At 38.2% G+C, this 21,146-nt stretch overlaps 2 protein-coding genes across 3 annotated transcripts; both read right to left on the bottom strand.

Moving 5' to 3' along the window:
• Nucleotides 1–6,512: 6,512 nt before the first annotated feature.
• On the bottom strand, nt 6,513–10,379 carry LOC5507829. Of its 2 annotated transcripts, XM_048728137.1 has the most exons (4): nt 10,217–10,379; nt 9,681–9,942; nt 7,334–7,533; nt 6,513–6,858 (listed from the first exon to the last, which is right to left on the bottom strand). In XM_048728137.1, the coding sequence occupies exons 1-4, from the start codon at nt 10,359–10,361 to the stop codon at nt 6,839–6,841; spliced, it is 627 nt and encodes a 208-aa protein (XP_048584094.1). In that variant the 5' UTR covers nt 10,362–10,379; the 3' UTR covers nt 6,513–6,838. The 2 variants fall into 2 exon arrangements, with proteins under 2 accessions (XP_048584094.1, XP_048584093.1); XM_048728136.1 differs by lacking the exon at nt 6,513–6,858 and having other exon boundaries at nt 7,257–7,533.
• Nucleotides 10,380–18,766: 8,387 nt separating this feature from the next.
• Nucleotides 18,767–19,558, bottom strand: LOC125562944. Its single transcript, XM_048727300.1, has one exon. The coding sequence runs from the start codon at nt 19,556–19,558 to the stop codon at nt 18,767–18,769; it is 792 nt and encodes a 263-aa protein (XP_048583257.1).
• Between the last annotated feature and the right edge of the window lie 1,588 nt (nt 19,559–21,146).

Consider the following 21,146-nt stretch of genomic DNA (forward strand, 5'->3'; position numbering starts at 1 on the left):
TAGTGAATAATTTATTCATAGAAGCTCAACTTGCTCGAATCTCCTGAGTAGGTCATGCTTATTCCCTTCTAAGTCAAAATCAAACAACTCATTCTCTTAATGGTACTTCCGATGCTACACCGAATTCCTACGTATCCTGTACACATTCTAGTAAAAATCAACTTACTCGACGGCATAATCGTATCCATGGTGAACACCACAATTTCTACACACATTAGCTCCATTGTCATTCACCATATCCTGCCTACCACAACATGCCTCGAACCTCGCCGACTCTCCCTTAGTCACGTACTCCGCTATCCTTAGATCACAAAATGGACAATCGTAATATCCCTCTTCCTCTAATGCCACATGGATCCCTGTATTACAATCCATTCTATATTCTAATGCAATAGATTATATTTCTATATGACGTCACGGCACATCTATGCCGTTACGTTATGGCACATCTGCGTTGGTCTACATACAAGTTCCACAAATACATACGGTAGACAACTCTAAGATATATTTATACTCGCCCGCGGTGAAACCCCTGATTCACTCCTAGGAATTAAAATATTATTGCGTCTAAGTCTATATGTCTCTAAGCAATTCTAGAACGTTCCACTTCGCCAGCGGGAAAGTCCCTAAATACAATAGACATGTTGCCCGCGGGGAATCCCCTGACTAGCTCCTAAGAATCAAAATTCCAAGAATGCCACGCAACAGCCGTGACCATAAAATGAGACTCGCACACACCGCACGGACTCCACGAAATGAAGAAAGCATATAGTTCCAGTAATTTATTCAATAGCTGACACCAAAATCTTGTATCATATAGTTTCACCAAAATGTGATACCATATAGTTTCACCAAAATCTTTTATCACGTGGCTTCACCAGAATCGTTTATCATATAATCATACCAGAACATGATACCATACGCTGGTGAGTAGTATAGGCTTGGCTGGTTTTTGCGCTGCGCTGAAACCGCCAAGTACTATACAACTTAAATGAAATGTAGAAAACGGGCCTGGAGTGAGATGTTAGGGCAGAACAGTGTATTTGACCTTGGAGTGCGGGTGATAATTTCCTGTGAGTGTGAGTTTGTGAAAAATCAAGTCAATAACAAGCCGGTGGGGAATGATATCTGAAATCGTGCAGATAGGGGACAAAACAATGATGGCGGATAGAAGATAGATAGTGGTTATATAAGTATTGGACAGTTGGCTTCTTGAGTATTGGGTTTTATATTGTGTCGTGTAGAGAGAGAGTTTGTTAGGATACGCGCTCTTGATTAGTGACTGATAAGCGATGTGATAAGCGATGAGCTTAAACGATGGCCCATATCGAGCGAATAAATACGCGTAGATACGGCAGAGAAACGGTAGGAATTACGGTGCAGCTTAAGATGTGTAAATCACGTGCAAGTGCCAAAAGTGAACATTTAACAACGACGAATACAATATTTCCAGTATATGTTTTTATTCGAGTAAATCACTTACAAATGCCAAAAAAGTGAAGCTTTAATAACGACGAATACGATTTTCCCAGTGCATACCGAGTTTCCTGCTGTACTGTCAATTTGCCTGCTATATGTTTTTATTAAAGTAAATCACGAACAATTTCCAGAAAAGTGAAGCTTTAATAACGACATACATAATTTGTCGTATTTCGAAAGTTTTGTACTGTTGTTATTTCACTCAGAACTCTAGATATCGACTTATTTCCCACGGTCACGTGATTGATGACGTCATATTTTAAAAGTTAATAATTGTAAAATCCCATGTGCTATTTGTGCTATTTCGAAAGTTTCGTATCGTTATTTCACTCAGAGCTCTAGATGTCGACATTTTTCCCACGGTCACGTGATTGATGACGTCATGTGAATAACGGCGTTGTCTTCGTTATTACATTTGTACACTGATGTTAAAGTTTGATGATTATCGGTGAAAATGGGAAGTAGATATTGCCACAATTGTGATGTAACGATTTGCCTGCTGGAACGTTCAACGTCACACAGTCACGTGATTAATAGTATTATAGCGGAGCCAGCGCGGCCGTAGCTAGAGGTCTCAGACCGTGTTTTTATAAGGTTTTATTATCCGGCTTTTTGCATGAAAAGGAGAGAAAGTGTGCGTTTAAAAAGTACTTTCCGGTTTACGGCGGAATTGCTCTGAAACAGCGCACGCATCTAGTTTAGGGCCGAGGAATTCCCCGCTGAGATTGAACTAGACATTACAAACGATGGATAGACAACTGCTCGGTTTTATTGAAAGAACATTCTCAAATTCTTTGCCCCTAGAATGAGCATATACTTCTTTCAAATACCCTTACAATGTTTGGATTTCACAAAGCAAGCAAAAATTGTTCACAAAGTAAGCAAGAAACTTCATAGCTCAAAAGTCTCTCAAGAGTTCGGAAAACTTACGAATCGTGCTTTTTCGCACGTGTTTGACTAAAAAAGACAACATTCTTTAGGAAATGTTTTAGTCCTCGTCATCGCTCTCACTGATCATTCTGCGACGTTTCATTGGATTGTTCTGGTTATATACTGGAGCGTTGAAGATGTTGAAAGAGCATCCATAGACATCGCGAATTTCTGAAAAAATCGTTGATACTTCGGCATTGGCCGTGGAGGTTGAAGCTGCGTTTTGTTGAAGAAAGCCAGGAACAGGCAACTGACTTTGACTTGTCGGAATGACAGTGGTAGTGGCGCTTGGTCGTTCTACGGCTGATCTACTAAAAGTGAGTGACATTTCTTGTTGATGCTTCTCGCCCGCCGTTTTGTACGATTTCAAGCTCTCGGTTGATTTTGCCCGCTCAACTGTGCAACAAAGTTTTCCGGGACTCCAGCATCCAGAAGCCTTGAAATTCTTGTTTTCCTCACAGAATTATTCCTACACCTACACAGCTGAATTGACGCTTTCTTCGCTGCAAGTGATAGGAACTTTCCAATCTCGTTTTTGCCTAGAGGAGTTTGTTTGTACCAGATTTTGTCGCCTGGCGAGCGCCTGTGATTGACTGCTAAAAATGGAGCATCCGGACTGGTCATTGATGGAGGACGGTGAGCCCTAAACTTCTTATAGATGGCTACTGGGCATCTCCTGGTTCCGGTAGCGAGGGCTTTTGGCTGGAATGATATTCGATGGCCTTGTTCTTTGCCGGTTCTGGTTTGTGTACCGCGCTACCTAAGCCGGTGGTTCCTGTTTTGGTTTGAAGCTCTAAGTCTCCCCAGCATATCTTCCTGCACTCGTCTTTTTCTCTAAAGCCGAAGTGAAGGGAAACTAACCACCAAACAGGCCGGTGGTTCCTGTTTTGGTTTGAAGCTCTATGTCTCCCCAGCATAATTTCCTGCACTCGTCTCTTTCTCTAAAGCCGAAGTGAAGGGAAACTAACCACCAAACAGTTCTTTGCAGTGTTTCAGGGTTGTGGTCTCCAAATTCTCCACTTTCAAAGAGGGCGTCTTCGTCGTCGTCGGTCAGCGCTTTTGTTGCGTTTGGCTTGTTGCCTTTACTATCCTTCACAAGAGCTTTGCGGCGAGCGGCCAAAACATCACGAGACTCGACAAATTCTTTGTCTTTCAAGATGTTCCAGGGATATTTGGCTTCATCTAAAAACCTCTGGATGCTTCGCTGGTAACTGCTGATGGTATCTGGCTCGTAGTTCTCGCCATTCGCCTTCATTACCTCCATAAAAAACTTTGACAGGAGGTGGTTCAACTCGACGGGACGTAAGTTTTCAATCTTTATGTTTTCTTTGCCGACCTTGCTCATATATTTTCTTAAAATGCTCTTGTCTGACTTGGTCTTTCGCACAGTACTTCTAGCTTTCTGGTTAAGAAGAAATTTGTCAATTTCCTCTTGGTTTGAGGCGAGTTGATTTTCTTTTCCCAAAGGCTTTTCTTGTTGCCATTGCAATTGTTGTTGCACCATGTTTTCATCTTCAGGGTTATAAAATTTGCTTTATTAGTCTAAATTCACTTTTCTAGCTTTGGGGACTGCCTTCTAGCTTCGGGAACTTTATTATTTGTTTGTTGGGTTGCTTTTTTCAAATGAAATCGCGTGATTTTTTGTTTTCCAAAACAGAAAAATTTGCCGGTCCGTACGGATTCATACGGACCTCTAGGTCTGCACGGGAAATCTCGCCCGGGTTTTAGCCAATCAGAGCGCGCGTACAATCACAGCCGGATAATAATATTTGATATCATACATGCATGAATATGTTTGTTGTACGTTTTGTACAATCGTGTCAAAATTTCGTGACAATCGGCAAAATACCTGCCGAGATATTACACAAATCATCACATTTGAGTTTCCTGCTAACTTCACCGAGTTGCCTGCCAGCTTCACTATGGTAAAACTATCCTTTCTCCCGGCTGTCCACCCAGTGTCTTTTTCGCGCGCGGAATTTCAATTCCATATGAGACTTGACAGTGATCTGAAAGCTGTGGCTTCAAGGGATGGACAATCATAAAACGTATGATATACATATACGTATGATATACATATATAAACTCCTCCCAAATACATATGTCTTATACTTTATTGTGTCCATTCATTTTTGGAACACTTTTTTACACCCCTGCGTCAAATTCTTTCAAGTGTTCCAAACATGAATGGACACAATAAAGTATAAGACATATGTATTTGGAAGGAGTTTTATTGAAAACTTCGTGACCTAATTGATATTCATAAGCGAAGTTAAAGCACATGCTATAATAAACAATTCGCTGAGTTAAGTGGGCTGCCTGTGGGACTTGTAGTGCTGACTCGGCATATTCCCGCGAGTCAAACTTTCCAAGACAGCTAGAACTTAACCGGTTCAGGGCAAAATAAAATCAACTGATTTTGCAGAGCTTCGTTAAGCACGAACTCATGCTATTCATCATTTATTATCCCGGGGGAGGGGGCGATACTGGGAGGGGGGGGGGGGGGGGGGCTAGAGAAATTTCCTAGATCTAAAGGGGGGCGTCAAAAGTCACTGATTTCTTTGGGTGTTCTCTTTTCTGTGTTATTTGTCCAAGTGTCAAATCAGACTTCTGGGTTCAACAAGCCTCCGCAGTTATTTGTCATGTATAATCCAGAAATCCAGGATACGTATTTTAAAACGTAAAAGCCCCGTGTTATCTATGCAATGCAAATCTTTATCCACCCTATATACATTTTTTTTTCATGGTTTCCGCTATATGATATTTATAAAGTGCTTATGTTCCATATTCAAAATTATCAACAAAACGTTCTAACGCCAGAACTGCTAATTTTTCGTCATCAACACCCTTGCTTACACATATCTGATTTGGTGCTTTCCTCTAAGTGTTTTCTTTCTCATGCTTCGCTTTTCTGACAAGGAGAAGAAGGAAAAGCCTTTTTGCTTCTTTTGCGTCATATATAACATCAACATGGATTTAGTCGCACCTTTGAAAAATTAACTTTTTCATAATTAATGAATTTTTTTTCCTTACACTTTTCGACCAGCTTGCCAACATCTCTTGCTTGTGTTACCTTGATATAGTCGTTTGCGTTCCTTCCTTTCTTCGGTTTCCTTGGGGAGGCGAGGGGTCACCTAAAATAAAGGGTGCATGGAAAATTTTGCTCCTCCTGCAAGGGGGGGGGGAGGGGGCAACTAATTTTATCCCTTTCGTTTATCGGAATCTTCACCCCCCTTCCCTCGGGATAATAAATGAACTTTCCCTAACTTACCTTCTCAAAAGCAAAACATCATTCAGCAAACATGCTCGATGATTTCTTAGCTACAAAGATCCTTTATCTGACTAGGGTCATATATCAGACTAGTATTGGTGATACAAAAAAATCCATTTGCTAAGATATCCTATTATATATTCGTTTCGACATAAAAAGTTTTGATGACTCTATTTAAATAACAGCGAGTATGTTAGTAAGCTGTAAAATATTAATAATTTTAATAAACATTTTTATTGAGCAAACATCGATTATTAGGGGATAAAATACTATTGGCCCTCATCAAATCAGTTAATTAATGAAATTAAATAAATTTAAAGTTATAAGAATAATGCCAAGCTAGCTAGACTACATGACTGTGGTTTTATTCGGCAGTTTGGTATTGCGTTGTTGACCAGCTCTACACTGTAAAATTCAATAGTCCCATTCGACCCCAAAAGACAATTCGGCCCCAATTTTTCAAAAGTCATTTCAGCCCATTACGTTTCGATTTGGCCCATAAAAGCTAAATCAGCTTAGAAGGGTGCCGATTCAGCCTCAGTATTTTCTATATCAGCCCACCTAAATTCTGTTTCGGCCCTATCTTCTTATTCAGCCCTTTGTAGGAGTTCATTTTAGCCCCTTGTAGGAGCCTATTTTAGCCCCCATAAAAAATCCGTTTTTGCCCTACCTTCCAATTCAGCCCTTCGTATCTTATTTCAGCCTTTCGTATGACCCCATTTCAGCCCCAAGAAAGGTGCATCATTAACACTTTAACTAAATATCCATTTAAAACTAATATATCCATTTAAATCCTGAGAAAGCAATTTTATTTACAGTATTGATTTGTATTTTTACATCACTACATTTACTCGTTGTAGACATCAACATCCGTTTTTGGGCAAATAAACTGTTAATTGCCCATTGTAACAATGTGTAGAGGCCGAAAAGTAACTAGATCAGTTTGCCTTTTTACTTCAACATCTCCCCTGTTCAAAACCCTAACCCTGTAGGAGTGGGTGTGGTTATCATAACTTAATGTTTCAAGTTGTTTTACAACAAAACAAATAGTGTTTTCCTTGGCAGGTACAGTAACTATCTCTTAAATTGTTGCAAATTTTGGCAGAAGTCCATCACCACCAATGTGAACAGCTACACACTTCTTGTACTTGGTGCCATTCACAATACACCAGTTGGCCCTTTCAAAAATAAAATAGAACACCTTTTAGAACTGATACAATCCAAGGCTAAATCCTGCTTTTCCTAAAGAACGGAAATTACAAGTGAACTGTCTGTAAAGATGTCAATTCTTCTTGTGAAATAAATTATAAGCACCAAAAATATAAAACAAATAGCATAATTCAACATGAACGCCAAGTAAGGTTAATTGAGATTTGAACTTCAAAAATAACATAGAATTAAATTATACAGCTGTTCTAAAGTACATTTTACAAACAAGTAGTCAGCTCATTTAAAGTGAAAATTAAATACTACAGTATATGCTTACTCATGAACTAAGTCATCACCCCCAAGTGTGTTTAGCTTCTCAAGCAACACACCAAAAATTGTTCCTGCTTCCTTTTGAGTCTCTCAAGCAAGGGAGTATGTCAGCACATAATCACATGCTCACATTCTGTTAACTATGTTACTTAGAAACAATAAAATAACTATTACCTGGTCCGACTTCCAGTGATTTTTCAATGGGTGGATGACCATGTCTGCTTCCTGACAGTTCATAGCACTGCCTAAGCTGGTGCCTAAGTGATAGTGTCCATGGGATGTTGGTGAAATTGCCAAGACTCCCATCAAGCCTCTTCAGCCTCTCATGTTTTGCCTCAAAACGCATGGTCCATGTCCGTATCATTGGCCCCTTCCTTAAGCAAAATCCTTAATTAGTTACTTTGAATTAGTAGCGGAGCCGCGCGCGTAGCCCCATAGGCATAGAAATATGGTATAGGTATGCGACTTGGTTTTTGTGGTCATCGCGCGGGTACCCTGTGGTGTCACTCGCCAGCCAGCCAGTCAGCCGCGCGACTCCCAGGCCCCACTCGGCCCCGAAATGGCGAACCACAAGAAAGCGACCAAAAAAAAAAAAAAAAAAAAAAAAACAATGCAAGGTGAGTTTCGGACGACGATTTGTATTGTCTATTGAGGATATGACAGTTATTAGGCTTTTTGTTGTCCTTTTTGTATGCTTTGAGAATGCGAGTACTTAACTCAGTAATCAAATTATTTGAGCATAACAGGTTTTGTTTTGACATTCTTCGTTTTATCTATATTCTTGATTGTGTTGAATAAAATAAAATGCAACAAAAACTGGAATTCGTCTTTAATAAGTTAAAAAGTGGTCTAAAACCCCACATTAACCCCTGACTTCTGCGGGAGGAGGCGCAATTGACTAGTTCATTACTATGTGATTCAGCAGTACACACTCATAGGTTTTTTTAGAACAAGATACTTATATAATATAAAACTAAAAACAAACTTTTGCTTTTTAAATAATAAATCTGTAATGAAAACAGTTTTCTATCAACCTAAGGATAATGGGAAAGGGGATATTTTAGAGAAGTACTGAATATAATTATCACATTATTGTTATTATATTTTCTTTTCAAACATTTAAAGAAGAGTCATATTTTTTTCCTTTTTCTTCTCCCTGTTGACTATTTTTATGCAATTGATGCTCTTTGCTATTTCCCCTCTACACCAAAAATAAATTAATGAACAGATTTTATTTTTAAATTAGTAATTTTCATTTAGTACTCTCACTTATATCTTCTTTTTAGAATTTTCTTTCTAAGTCTCTTTCCCATTACATTTATTTTAGAGGTTTAGATTTATTTCATTGGAATAGTTGGATCCAGGGTTTCTCAAAACACCAAAATATAATGCATTACTGGATGTATACTTGTAGATATTAATTCCCATGGGGATGGAAAATCACCACTTAAAATGGTACATTAAAACTTCAGTATCTAAAATTGTGTATGACACTATATTCCATCTTTGAAATCCTGTTTCATCCATTGTTCTTCGCAAGGACAAAGCTTGTCAGAATGTAGCTTTACAAATGTACATTAATGGAACTTTTATTAAGGGGAAGGGTTTTTTAGGGCAAGATACTCAAACTTTTTCAATAATAGAATACTGTTCACATAGCTTGGATAGCATAGACATGGCCTCTTTAGAGGCCTGTGGTGGTAAAAGGGTTAAGATAATGGGAAAGGGGAAATGTCAAGAAATGCTCAATCAAATTACTGTTATATTTTTTTTCACCAAACCTTTCAAGTTGAGTCAATTTACTTTATATCTCCTCTCCCATCGACTATTTTTTTAGTCAATTGATATTCTTCGCTTCCTCTCTACCCCAAACATAGATCAATGAAAGGGTTTGGTTTGAAATTAGAAGTTAGCATTTTAGCACTGTCAGTGATGCCTTGGATGTTTTTTTTTAGGATATTCGGTCCAATAAAGGAGAGAATCGCCTCTAAATCAATACATAAAAAACACAGAATGGCATCTAAACACTCTAAATATATTATTTTGAATCTTTGGAATGCTGTTACATCCATGACATTTTCTGCACAAGGGCAAAGCTTGTCAGAGTATTGTTTTGATTAAAAAAAATATTCATAATTTTATTGCTTCTATGATGGGACATAAGAATTTACCATTAGACTCTTGACAACTTTGACAGCCATATTCACACCAGGAATTGTGTTTGTTAACTTTGATGTACTGCATAATTTAAATTATTGAATAAGGCCTGGATCCATTTGGTTGGTACAATAAATAAATCTCAGTAAAGAGCAGGATCCTATATCCCCTCAAAAATACCTTGTTCAGTCAACACAAAGCTGGCTCCGCTTTTAGGCAGTGCCTAAATCTATATATTATGCTTATAACCAAGACATTGTGAAAAGGAGCTCCTTTCTCCACATAAACTCAAACAAAACATACAGTACATCATCTGGTCATCATGCTAATCTGAGTAATGTTCTTAATCCATATTGACACTTACCTAACTATTGTCAGGGGATAATGCAGTATGTAGTGCATCTTTGGGATGATAGAGCATTCAGGATACAGGGTGGCAAATCTGGTGTGATGGTCTGTTATCAAGTCCCTCAAATGTGCTGCTTTATCTTTTGTGATTACTTCCGCAAAAATGATGCTGACAATTTCCAGCAGTATTATGAAAAGTTGCCACTTTTCATCATCTCCAGGGATGTGAGAACCTATCATCAATGGTAGAAAACGGCCAAGACACCACATCTGGGAAGCTTATAGTAACAAAGAAATCAGAAATATATATACAGTATGATTGGATTCTCCGCAAAGTATGAATAGCCAATAAAGAACCTGAATCCAAAGATGTTGCAAGACATTTGTTCTAAAGAAAGACTATTGGAATACAAAAAAATCAACCAACCTATACATGGAGTCTAGCAACACTCAATAGAAGAACCAAATCATGGACAAAGCGATTTTGATTGGTTGAAATGTGATGTCCATAGAGCCCCACACACTCTAAATTCATATACAAAATGCACTTACCTCTTTGTTTTAGAGAATTTGTTCCAGAGTTCAATATTTTGCTTGAGATCAAACTCGGCTTATTTGCAGCATCAGAATAGCCATAGTCAAAATCTCTGATTGAAGTGTTCAAGTTGTCTAATGTCAAGAAACGCTTCTCATACATGGCATACTTGAGGAACTCCTTGACCTCGTACTGCAAAAGCCCCTCGAGAACATCATGCATGGTATCACCAGGAAGACCACCTACAACATGGAAGTACCTGGACAAGTTGAGTATTGACCTCTGATTTATCCCATATTGCTGGGTAATATCCTCCTCGGCATTTTCTATCTCTATACAATTCTGATTGTACATCTCTCTGGTGCGTAACTGGAAATCATCTTCTTTGAGCTATGGACAGTGGAAACAAAATAGTAGGCTCCCTCTGGCTTTATAAGTGCACAAAAAATAGTACAGTTTCATCTAACAAGTTACAACAAGGTTGTAATATTATCCAAAGGCTTAGCCAGCCATACAATGTAAATGCAAATTTATTTGTAATTAGACATTTCAATTAAGCTCTAAATACCAATATTTCATGCACAGGCTGTAAGGCTTAATAAATGCTTCACACATTTTAAACCACGAGTTTTTCTTTAATTCATGGCAACCATTTACATTACCTTAGAAGCAACATCAATTGCATTTAAATGATGCAGCACTCCCAATCTTGAACCCCCCAATTTCTTGAGAGGCTAAGTTGTCTCCAGAAACAAATATCAGGGTTCCAGAAAAAGACCTCTTTCTCCCGTTAATGATTAGTTGACAGCCACCATCCTAAATCAAAGGAAAGGTAATCTTTGTAACCAAGGGAGATGGAAGAAAGGGGTGCATAAACAAATAAAATAAAACTCACAAATAAATAAAACAGGTGCTATCTTACTTATTCACTTAAAACTAAAAGACCCCCTCCCCCCTAAAAAAAAATCAAAAATAATAATAATTAAATAGGGTAGCCTCTGAGCCTCTAAATGTGTGCTGATGTAGCTGAGTTACCTGTTATAGTTCATCTATCTGCATCATGAAGGTTCTTAGAATCTCATTACATCCATACTTCTGGATAACAGGCCTTTTTGCAACTGCCAGAAGCTGGATTGCCTTAAGTTGCGAACAGAATTTTGGATCAATATTCCCAAGGGTATAATAGAAGACACCTGTAAAAGGGCAAAAAGGATATTTCTATACCTACATACACACTTTCAGTACAAATTATTGCTATTACTCCTTTGGTGTAACAGCCCTAACCCAAATGTTTTTTTAATCTAATACAGACATCCTCAGTGACAGTGTAAGGTCTCTGCTCATTGCACTTGCTATATCACTTTCTTACCAACTTTATGTTTCGAGGTCTTTACTACTTCCACCTCATCATAATATAAGATAATTTGCAGTGCATGTGGATCCCTGGAAAATAGTGGATGCTCTTTGAAGACCTGTCCATCACAGAAGTCAGCAATCATTCCATCCTGTCTCTGGTGTGTATTTTCAACCTGTAAATATCATTTAAAAGGAATAAATTATTTATTGCTGTGAGTTAGACTTGAATATTACTTAATCATAATCATTTATACCTGATATTGTATTTACCTGGTTTAAAATGGATGGATTGTTTAGCCACTGCTCCAAACTTTCCAGAAAAGGAACTTCAACAACTTCGTCACTTAACTGGACCCTCCTCCTTTTGCCATTATTTTGCCGATATCCATGATATTGGCCAAGAACACTTTTTACAGGTTCCTGAGAAAGAGATTGTTTTCAATTGGTCCACAATACTAGCTTATTAGATAATGAAAAATCACCTATTATAACACAACATCATCCATTACCTGTTTTGTTGTGGGAGTTTGTTGGCGAGAGGCGGGCTTGGTTAAGATTAAAAATAGAAACTTAGGGGTGTTACAAAGGGAGTTTGATTTATGCCTGTTCTTGGGTTTTAGACAGGGGGTTGTGAGACAATGGTGCATAATCTAAAATTCAGACTTCAGGTAACAATAACTGTCATGTCTATGTAATTATCATTAACATAAATAATAACTACTGATCTAATTCTCACCACAAGTCCAAACAGCTCCTTGAAGGCTTGCCTTTGAGATGCCTCTGTTGACAACTCTTCAAATGGCTTTGCTAATTGAACATTTTCCTTGTACAATGTTTGCCATGCAATATTTTGCAACCCCTCATTATCACGTTGTTCCAAATTCTTCATCTGATTAACAATATTGGCACAAGTGCATTTTACTGCATCAGTGACAATCGTTGTAGTGTTTTGCACAATGTTATCCAAAGCTACTTGTGACAGGTTATGCGCCTCCTTTAATCTCAAAAGGTAGGCAGCATTAGTGCATCTTAGCTGGTTATTCGCTTCATAAGCTTCATCTGACAGTGCAGCCTCTACTGGATGATTATCATCTGAGTCATCATTCTGCTGTACAAAATCTTCTATCTCTGTTATATTTCGGGCATTTTGTAGAAATATATTGTGTAGTCTGTCCATGTGACTTCTATAGCCATAAAATGTCTTGAAAGTCCTTCCACATCCATTTATGCCACATAAAACATGAAAGTCTCGGTATTCTCTTGTAATGGCTTAATAGTTGGCTTAAATTCTCGAGGACTGCATTACACATCCTACAAGAAATGCCCATTCTCCAAGCTTGATTTCTTGTGCAAGCTACAATAACACCATACAATCACGAAATCAAAAACAAAGTTTTTTCTTCGCAACCAAAAAGCTCCCCTGACTACACAACAAATACCACGTTGTGCCCTTTCTTTTTGCCTATGTTAAATATTAACAGGACATAATTTTTGAAACAGGTCGACTCTTACTGGATAAAAAAGCCTAAAGAAAACAAACTTCGACAAAAATATGCTATCTGGCAGACAAGAATTATCAAGTATGGTGGCGCAAGCAAGGATGAGGGTGTAAAGCAAGTAATGGATGGAATGGAGGCAGCTCTTTCCCAAGCCGGTTGTGATAGTACAGGTGGGTTGAATAATTTGTTTTATCTTGAATGGACTGTTACAAAACAGGAGGTGCTACAGTAAACACATCTTTAAAAAAACATGTTGTTAAATGCGAAACCACGCTATAAAAGGGATAGGGACGCCCCATTTTCACACCTCAATAAGTTTGAAATCAGAACCAACATGGCAGACTAAACGTTAGGCAGAGCGATAGACACAAAATTTCATAATAAAACTCTGAATGCGTCCTTTAAAACTAAAATAACTTCCTCATCTTTCTCAACTTATAGCCGAATTTGTTGTTGCGCGACCTCAGCGAATCCAAAATCCTTGTCTCATTTAGGAATAGTAGTCAATCAACAGCCTAAACCAATCAATGGCTTTCATGTTTTCACTGTCGCGTCATAAACCATTGGACTGCACACAGCAAAGGAAGTGATTGGTCGCAGCAGTATGATTGACTGCACGCTATTCCCAAACAAGAAACGGATTTGAATTCTAGGCGGTCGCGCAACAACAAATTCGGCTATAACATTTATTTCTACCTTTGCTAGTTTATATGGAACCAAACATTCGATTTCGATAAAAAAATCCCATACGCCTTGACAGCTTGACGGCTGAGCCATAACTGAAGGTGTCGCTGCCCTGGGCACACTCTTTTAATAGTGCTGTTTTGCGTTTAAGTATCTCAAGATATCTAGAATGGTATCAAGGTGGTAAATGGTACAATTGTTTATGCTGAAAACATGGTTAAAGTTCAAGTTAAATATATTCTGTATTTTATAATACCTTTCTCAAAATTACATTGCAGAAATTCGAAGTAGAGCTGCCTTCCTTGTTCTAAACAAATGTCTGAAACAGAAAAGTGGAAGAAAGAAGGGGCCTCTGGAGGAATGTATAACCTTTCTATCAGTAAGTTTGACCATGACAAAGTTTAATCACTTTTTTTAGTAACGCAAGGAAAATTACCCTCATGGACCATCTCCAAAGTGTTAAAGCAATATTTCTAGCATGTGTCGGCACTGGTATTCAATAACTCCTGACCCTTTTGCAATTATTCTGCAAAAGAAATAAGTTTCTAAAATAATAATAATTTAGTAATTAAATGTCCCCATAATTGAGGGATATTAGTCGAAGTCCGCAGAGGGACTTTAACTAGTCATCCTGAGGTTGAGGACTACATGACTGCGGTTTTATTCGGCAGTCTGGTATTGCGTTGTTGACCAGCTCTAAAGGCGGGTACGATTAATCAAGATCGTAAAAGCGTCCTAGCGGATGGTTAAAATAATCTATAATCCAAAGCTGACAAGCTAGTCACCTAGATACAGGAAAGGATGTAGTAGACGGTATAGCTAGACGATTTCAACTGTGGATGAGTAACTTCAATTACAAAATCCACCCGAATAGCGATCCTATTGATTTTGTTAGTAATTGCGTTTCCAACCTCATATAAAGATGCTCAAATCCAATAAGTTGAAAATGTGCTGTATCCTTTTCCTAGGTGAGCTCCTCACGATATGAGGAACTCGCTTATTTCCTTATCGGTCGATATAAGGGATGTTCAAAAACTGGTAGACACCTTGGAATGAAAAAAAAAACATTCACAGATGATTATATTAACCAAAGGTCCTGCTTTTTGCAAAAATAACAAAAACAATCCGAAGAAGCCGATTGGATGTCAGTTGTATCAGGGCGGCGATATGCGGTGTCTGCCTTAAATCCTCAAGGTGACAGTAATTGCCTTTATTAGGAACATTCTTTCTTATTTATGTAATGAAATGCTCGTCGATTTGCTCATTCGCACTGAACTGTGTGTAATCAACAGCCCGAAGCGACAAAGAGCAGAAAAGATCACTGAAACATTATGTAAGTAAGAGCTTCAAAATATTTGATTTTTAAAACGATAGATATGTTCAATTCCGATGAAGTACGATTGCTTTTTTCCTTTAAGTTTTTTTTTGGTTTTAAAGGGAATTTCGACACACGAAACTCTTTTGTGGTACAAATTAAGCAAAAATTCACTAGGAAATAATGAGCACTACCATAAAAAAATATATGTGAACAAATAAGTTACTTTTCTAAATAAATCGAGGCTTCTTGGTTCAACGAGTGTCGGCAGTTAATTGGCATGTATAATCCAGGAGTCCAGGATACGTATTAAGCCCCGTGTTATCTATGCAATGCAAACCTGTATACACCCTATAAACATTTTTTTTCATGGTTTTCGCTATATGATATAAAGTGCTTATGTTCCATATTCAACACTATTAACAAAACGTTCTAATGCCAGAACTCCTAATTTTTCGTCATCAACATCCTTGCTTAAACATATCTGATTTGGTGCCTTCCTCTATGTCTTTTCTTTCTCATGCTTCGCTTTTCTGGCAAGGAGAAGAAGGAAAATCATTTTTACTTCTTTTGCGTCATATATAACATCAACATGGATTAAGTCGCACCTTTGAGAAATTCACTTTTTCATAATTAATGTTTTCAGCGAATTTTTTTCCTCCCACTTTCCGACCAGCTTTTTTCCTTCCACTTTCCGACCATCTCTTGCTTGCGTTACCTTGACATAATCGTTTGCGTTTCTTTCTTTCTTCGGTTTCCTGGGGGAGGGGAGAGGGGCACCGAAAATATTGGGGAAAATAGGGCATGGAAAATTTTGCTCCTCCTGCAGGGGGGGGGGGGGGGGGGGCAACTAATTTTATCCCTTTCGTTTATCGGAATCCTCACCCCCTCTCCCTCGGGATAATAAATGAATTTTCCCTAACTTACCTTCTCAAAAGCAAAACATCATTCAGCAAACATGCTCGGTGATTTCTCAGCTACAAAGATCTTTTATCTGACTAGGGTCATATATCAGACTAGTATTGGTGATACAAAAAAAAATCCATTTGGTAAGATATCCTATTATATATTCATTTCGACATAAAAAGTTTTGATGACTCTATTTTAATAACAGCGAGTATGTTAGTAAGCTGTAAAATATTTATAATTTTAATAAACATTTTTATTGAGGCAAACATCGATTATTAGGGGATAAAATACTATTGGCCCTCATCAAATCAGTTGATTAATGAAATTAAATAAATCTAAAGTTATAAGAATAATGCTAGTTAGACTACATGACTGCGGTTTTATTCGGCAGTCTGGTATTGCGTTGTTGACCAGCTCTAAAGGCGGGTACGATTGATCAAGATCGTAAAAGCTTCCTAGCGGATGGTTAACAAAATCTATAATCCAAAGCTGACAAGCTAGTCACCTAGATACAGGAAATGATGTAGTAGACGGTATAGCTAGACGATTTCAACTGTGGAAGAGTAACTTGAATTACAAAATCCACCCGAATAGCGATCCTATTGATTTTGTTAGTAATTGCGTTTCCAACCTCATATAAAGATGCTCAAATCCAATAAGTTAAAAATGTACCGTATCCTATTCCTAGGTGAGCTTCTCACGATATGAGGAACTCACTTAATTCCTTTTCGGTCGATATAAGTGATGTTCAAAAACTGGTACATACATTGGCATGAAAAAAATATTCACAGTTGATTAAATTAACAAAAGGTCCAGCTTTTTGCCAAAAAAAAAAAAAAACAATCCGAAGTTGCCGATTGGATGTAGGTTGTATCAGGGCGGCGATATGCGGTGTCTGCCTTGAAACCTCAAGGTGACATTAATTGCCTCTATTAGGAACATTCTTTCTTATTTATGTAATGAAATGCTCGTCGATTTGCTCATTCGCACTGAACTGTGTGTAATCGCCCGAGGCGACAAAGAGCAGAGAAGATCACTGAAACATTATGTAAGTAAGAGCTTCAAAATATTAGATTTTTAAAACGGTAGATATGTTTAATTCCGATGAAGTACGATTGCTTATTTCCTTTAAGTATTTTTTTGGTTTAAAAAGGGGATTTCGACACACGAAGCTCTTTTGTGGTACAAATTAAGCAAAAATTCACTAGAAAATAATGAGCCCTACCATAAAAAAATCTATGTGAACAAATAAAGTACTTTTCTAAATAAATCGAGGCTTCTTGGTTCAACGAGTCTCGGCAGTTATTTGGCATGTATAATCCAGGAGTCCAGGATACGTATTAAGCCCCGTGTTATCTATGCAATGCAAACCTTTATACACCCTATATACATTTTGTTTATGGTTTCCGCTATATGGTATTTATAAAGTGCTTATGTTCCATATTCAAAATTATTAATAAAACGTTCTAATGCCAGAACTGCTCATTTTTCGTCATCAACATCCTTGCTTACACATATCTGATTTGGTGCCTTCCTCTATATCTTTTCTTTCTCATGCTTCGCTTTTCTGGCAAGGAGAAGAGGGAAAAGCTATTTTGCTTCTTTTGCGTCATATATAACATCAACATGGATTTAGTCGCACCTTTGAGAAATTCACTTTCTCATAATTAATGTTTTCAGCGGATTTTTTTCCTTCCACTTTCCGACCATCTCTTGCGTGCGTTACCTTGACATAATCGTTGGCGTTTCTTTCTTTCTTCGGTTTCCTGGTGGAGGGGAGAGGGTCACTGAAAATTTAGGGGAAAATAGGGCATGACAAATTTTGCTCCTCCTGAAGGGGGGGGGGGGGCACCTAATTTTATCTTTCGTTTATCGGAATCCTCAACCCCCTTCTCTCGGGATAATAAATGAATTTTCCCTAACTTACCTTCTCAAAAGCAAAACATCATTCAGCAAACATGCTCGGTGATTTCTTAGCTACAAAGATCATTTATCTGACTAGGGTCATATATCAGACTAGTATTGGTGATACAAAAAAAAATCCATTTGCTAAGATATCCTATTATATATTCGTTTCGACATAAAAACTTTTGATGACTCTATTTTAATAACAGCGAGTATGTTAGTAAGCTGTAAAATATTAATAATTTTAATAAACATTTATATTGAGGCAAACATCGATTATTAGGAGATAAAATACTATTGGCCCTCATCAAATCAGTTGATTAATGAAATTAAATTAATCTAAAGTTATAAGAATAATGCCTAGCTAGTTAGACTGCATGACTGCGGTTTTATTCGGCAGTCTGGTATGACGTCACAATGACGTCATATTGTGTTGCTATAGCAACAAGCCCCAAAAATCCCGGTCTGAATAGGGTTAACCGAGCGCGAGATTATTTAAGTTATAAGTTATTTACTATAAGTTATAAGTTATTAAATATTAAGTTATCTATTATGGCCAAGTGAATAGGGTTAAGTAATTGTCAAAATAATTGCTTTATTTTAATAAATACCTAAAAAGTGAGTAGTTTTAACTGTTCATTTTGTTTTAGCTGTTAGCTGTCCTCCTGGTGCCGTGTGGCACATAGGGCCTTCACCGTGCTTTTCCACTTTTCCCTGTCTGCTGCTTTTGACCGCACCTCGTCCCAGTTCCTCCACCCCGCCTCGCCTCTCTCCCTTTCTACAGTCCTTCGCCATGTTGTTTTGGGTCTTCCCTGTTTCCTTCTGCCTTCTGGGGTCCAAGTTAATGCTACGCAGCAGTCATTTTCTCTTCCTTGTCTCAACACGTGTCCGATCATTTTCTATCGCCGTCTCTTCACTTCACTGCTCAATTGATGCACTCCAGTTCTTCTCTGTACCTCTTCATTCGTTACATGGTCTTCCCAACTAATCTTCAATATCCTTCTCAAACACTTCTGTTGGGATACATCTAGCAATTTATCATCTTTGTTGTTCATCTTCCACGTCTCGCAACCGTACAATAAAACCGAAAGTACCAACGACTTGTAAATCTTTATCTTTGTCCGTCTCATGATCTTCTTTGAGTCCCATATACGTTTCAGCCTTTTGTACACACTCCTTGCTTTTGATGATCTATTTCTGAGATCTTTCATTCCACCACCCTCTCTGCAAACTTTTGCTGCTAGGTACGTAAACTCGCTGACATCTTCGATTTCTTTTCCATTGATCACAATATTTCCATTCTGTTTCGCATTTATCCTTAGCATCTTCGTCTTTTCTAAGTTTATTTTCAATCCCGCTCGCCTAGCCTCGCCGTCCAGCTTTGCTGTCTTCTCCTGAATATGGTGTTTTGTCGAGGAAAGCAATGCTAGGTCGTCCGCAAAGTCTAAATCGTCCAGTTTAGATGTAAATTTCCATCGTATTCCATTTTCTCCTTTTCCAACTGACCTTCGCAATATCCAGTCCATGACCAATAGAAACATAAAGCCCGACATATTGCAGCCTTGCTTTACCCCCGTCTTTATGTTGAACCATTCTCCTATTTCACCCTGATCTTCGACCGCACACTGGAAATCTTCATAAAACAGCCTCACAATGCGTATAATCTTCTCTGGAACTCCATACTTTTCCATAATTACCCACAAACTCTCACGATGGACTGAATCGAAGGCTTTCTCAAAGTCTATGAAATTAACATACAAAGTTGCCTGCCACTCATTCACTTGCTCTATGATGTTTCTCAGTATAAATACTTGCTCCGTAGTTCCTCTCCCTCTTCTATAGCCAGCCTGCTCTTTTCTCAACTTTTTGTCAACTCCGTTTCGTATCCTGTCAATAACAATTCTTCCAAGTATCTTCCCTACGATGGACAATAAGGTGATTGCTCGTGAGTTCTTACATTCTTTAAAATTTCCTTTCTTTGGTAGCTTTATTATAAGCCCTTTCTTCCAGTCATTTGGGATGGTTCCATGCCTCGACACTTTTACAAGTAGCTTATGCACTCGCTCGGCCGAGAATTCTAGGTCTGCCTTCAGCAACTCAGCTGTGATATTATCTATGCCCGGCGATTTTCCATTCTTTAGTGTTGTGATTGTATCTTTTACTTCTCCGAAAGTTGGTTAATTGACGGATATTTCCTCTATCAATTCTCCGAATTCAAATTCAACTTCATCCTCCGGTTCTATGGAGTTATCTGGTTGCTCTCTATTTAATACTTCCCTAAAATGTTCTGTCCATCTCCTCTGTATTTCCTCTTTTTTACTGAGAAGGTTACTGTCCTTATCCAACACTGCGGTGCTGTGTCTAGGTCTCTCGTTACATAGTTTCTTCGTCAATCCATATAAGGTCTTCATATGTTGGCTTCGCGCCGCCTTTTCAGCTTCAGATGCTATCTCCTTTAGCCATTTCTTTTTGTCTGCCTTCAAACTTCGCTTCACTTCTCTGTCTTTTTCTCTGTACTTTTTCCTCAATTGCCCCTTAACTCTCTCCGATCGTGTACTCAATATTTTCTCATTCATCTGTTGTCTTTCATCTATCAGACTCTCCGCTAATCCATGGTTTGTTCTTCTTTCGTGGCTTACCTAAAACTGTCTCTGCAACTTCCAAGAGTGCCTTTTTCATTATAGTAAAGTCCCTTTCCACTTCTTCCTTTGCATCTACTACTTCTTCCCCTCTCTCTTCTTCGTCCTCTTGCTCCAATGCTTGGAACCGATCCCTTAATTTGATGTTAAATGTGTTCCTTACCTCTTTCTCCGTCAATTTAGATGTATCATATTTCACTCTGATGTTACCCTTCCGTTTTGGATCTTTCCCTAATCTTATCTTTACAGTTGCACACACCAAGTAGTGATCACTTCCTACGTCCGCTGATCTAAAAACCCTTGTGTCTTTTACTGGATTCCTAAACCTCTTATTTACCAAAACATGGTCTATCTGGTTCTTTGTCTTTCCATCTGGTGAAATCCAAGTTGCCTTGTGAATGGTTCTATGTGGGAACAGCGTCCCACAGAACTCATCTTTTAAATGTTCGTCTGCATCTCTGTCGGCGCGTATATGTGAATGATGGTCAATTTAATCTGCCTGGAGTAGAATCTTGCTTGAATCATTCTCTCGTTCCAAGGAGTCCATTCTATTAAACAAGCCGCCGCATTTTCGGACATGAGGATCCCTTCTCCCTCTCTATGGATATTATCTTCCCTTCCAGAATAAACCATCGTCTCG

This window comes from Nematostella vectensis, chromosome 5, assembly GCF_932526225.1.
Source record: "Nematostella vectensis chromosome 5, jaNemVect1.1, whole genome shotgun sequence".
Lineage (NCBI taxonomy): Eukaryota > Metazoa > Cnidaria > Anthozoa > Actiniaria > Edwardsiidae > Nematostella > Nematostella vectensis.